We start from the raw sequence: 1,584 nt of genomic DNA on the forward strand, positions 1-1,584 counted from the left end.
AAGATGACCTTGAGTGATGCCATGAGGAACAAGGCGAGGCTGTCAATTACAGGAAGTACTGGAGAAAATGGACGTGTTATGACTCCAGAGTTTCCCAAAGCAGTGCATGCTGTCCCTTACGTGAGTCCTGGCATGGGAATGAATGTCAGTGTGACTGATCTCTCGTGATTGATAAGAACCTTTTGAGTGCCTTACACAATGGTTTTCTTGTGCGTTTATTGTCAAAGTGGTGAGAGGCATCCAGTATCTTGAAGACTTTTCTTTCAGCCAAGAATTCTTCTACTTGTGGAATTCATCTTGGAATTGTTAACAAATGAATGCTTAGTAAAATAAAGAGCACTGTTTCCTACACGGATTCAAGATGACACTTGACGGACATGCACAGCTAAAATGGAAGTACTGTAATCTAACTGATGTCGTTGTACAGGCAACCAACCAGTTTCTGCAGCCACTGTTGTTTGTCTCTTGGTTCATAATGACTTAAGCACACTTGACATCAACTGCATCAAGATGTGACGTTTTTCTAAGGAAAAAAAAACATTTAAAATAAAAAAAAATATTTTTAGGTATTTTCAAAACTGGCTTTTAAATAAATTTGCTTCCATACTGGTCAGATTTGGAAAAAAAATGCAACTGTGGGGGTGGGGGTTGAAGCGATGAAGAAGGTATCAGTTCTGTATTTTTCAAAGCCAAATATGTAAATGCTGAGGAGAGGAAACAAATTTAAGAGGTTCAAATCTTGTAATTTAATATTGTTATTAAAACTTTACTGTATATCCTATTCTTTAACATTTGGTGTTAAAATCAAATTACTTGGCAATGCTTGACATTTGAAATAAACTTTTTTCTATTGTTTTATTTGCAAATGGTTCAATTGATTTTGCTAGCTACAGTTTGGTCCTAGGTGAAATCATTTAAAAGGACACTCTCAAGGTGGTTTGGCCTCCCCTACATAAACCTGTCTTTAAAAGTCCATTTTCTGATTTGGGTACTTTTGGGGGAAAATACATCTAGTAAATCCTATATAAAAATGTGTGAAACAACAAGTATCTACAATAGATTAATTGGACAGCTTATCAAAATATAAAATATCTATTGAAAATATTTGAGATTTTCAGAAGATAAAAGTGACATAAGGTCTAAAATCCCTTGAAAGTATCTTTTTTGAGTCATTCCCATAATTACCTAAATCCCTTAAATAAGACCTGAATCTATATTTTTGGAAATATAGAAGCTTTCATAAACCTATGAGTATTTTTATAAGTTTAAAATTAACATGAACTCTGTTTTCCTTCCATTGATTGCATCAACAAAAGCCCTATGATGGTGGAATTTTATTCATTCTTTCAGGTGCAAATTCAATCTAAGCATTCCCATTGTGGCTAAGATACCACATTTCTGGAACTCTTTGAAAAAAGAGCTTTTTGCCATTTAAAAAAGCGTTATGTGGCCCTTTATAGCAACCCTTCTTCCTTTATGTTTTTTTTTAAATAAAATCTGAGATTTGATTTAGATTTTTAAAGTGGTATTCATTCTTGGACATCTACCCGTTCTTTTGTAATGTTATTATTCTTATTTCTATTA

At 33.5% G+C, this 1,584-nt stretch overlaps 1 protein-coding gene across 5 annotated transcripts in view; it reads left to right on the forward strand.

Moving 5' to 3' along the window:
- GRIA2 (glutamate ionotropic receptor AMPA type subunit 2) overlaps positions 1–869 on the forward strand; it is a 189,834-nt gene extending 188,965 nt beyond the window's left edge. For 3 of the 5 annotated variants that reach the window (XM_043971832.1, XM_043971829.1, XM_043971827.1), the window contains one exon: positions 4–869. In XM_043971832.1, coding sequence (XP_043827767.1) covers positions 4–168 — 165 coding nt within the window. In that variant the 3' untranslated portion in view covers positions 169–869. The remainder of the gene's footprint in view (positions 1–3) is intronic. The other 2 variants (XM_043971831.1, XM_043971830.1) reach the window with 1 other exon arrangement.
- Positions 870–1,584: the final 715 nt, after the last annotated feature.

This window comes from Dromiciops gliroides, chromosome 6, assembly GCF_019393635.1.
Source record: "Dromiciops gliroides isolate mDroGli1 chromosome 6, mDroGli1.pri, whole genome shotgun sequence".
NCBI classification, from domain to species: domain Eukaryota; kingdom Metazoa; phylum Chordata; class Mammalia; order Microbiotheria; family Microbiotheriidae; genus Dromiciops; species Dromiciops gliroides.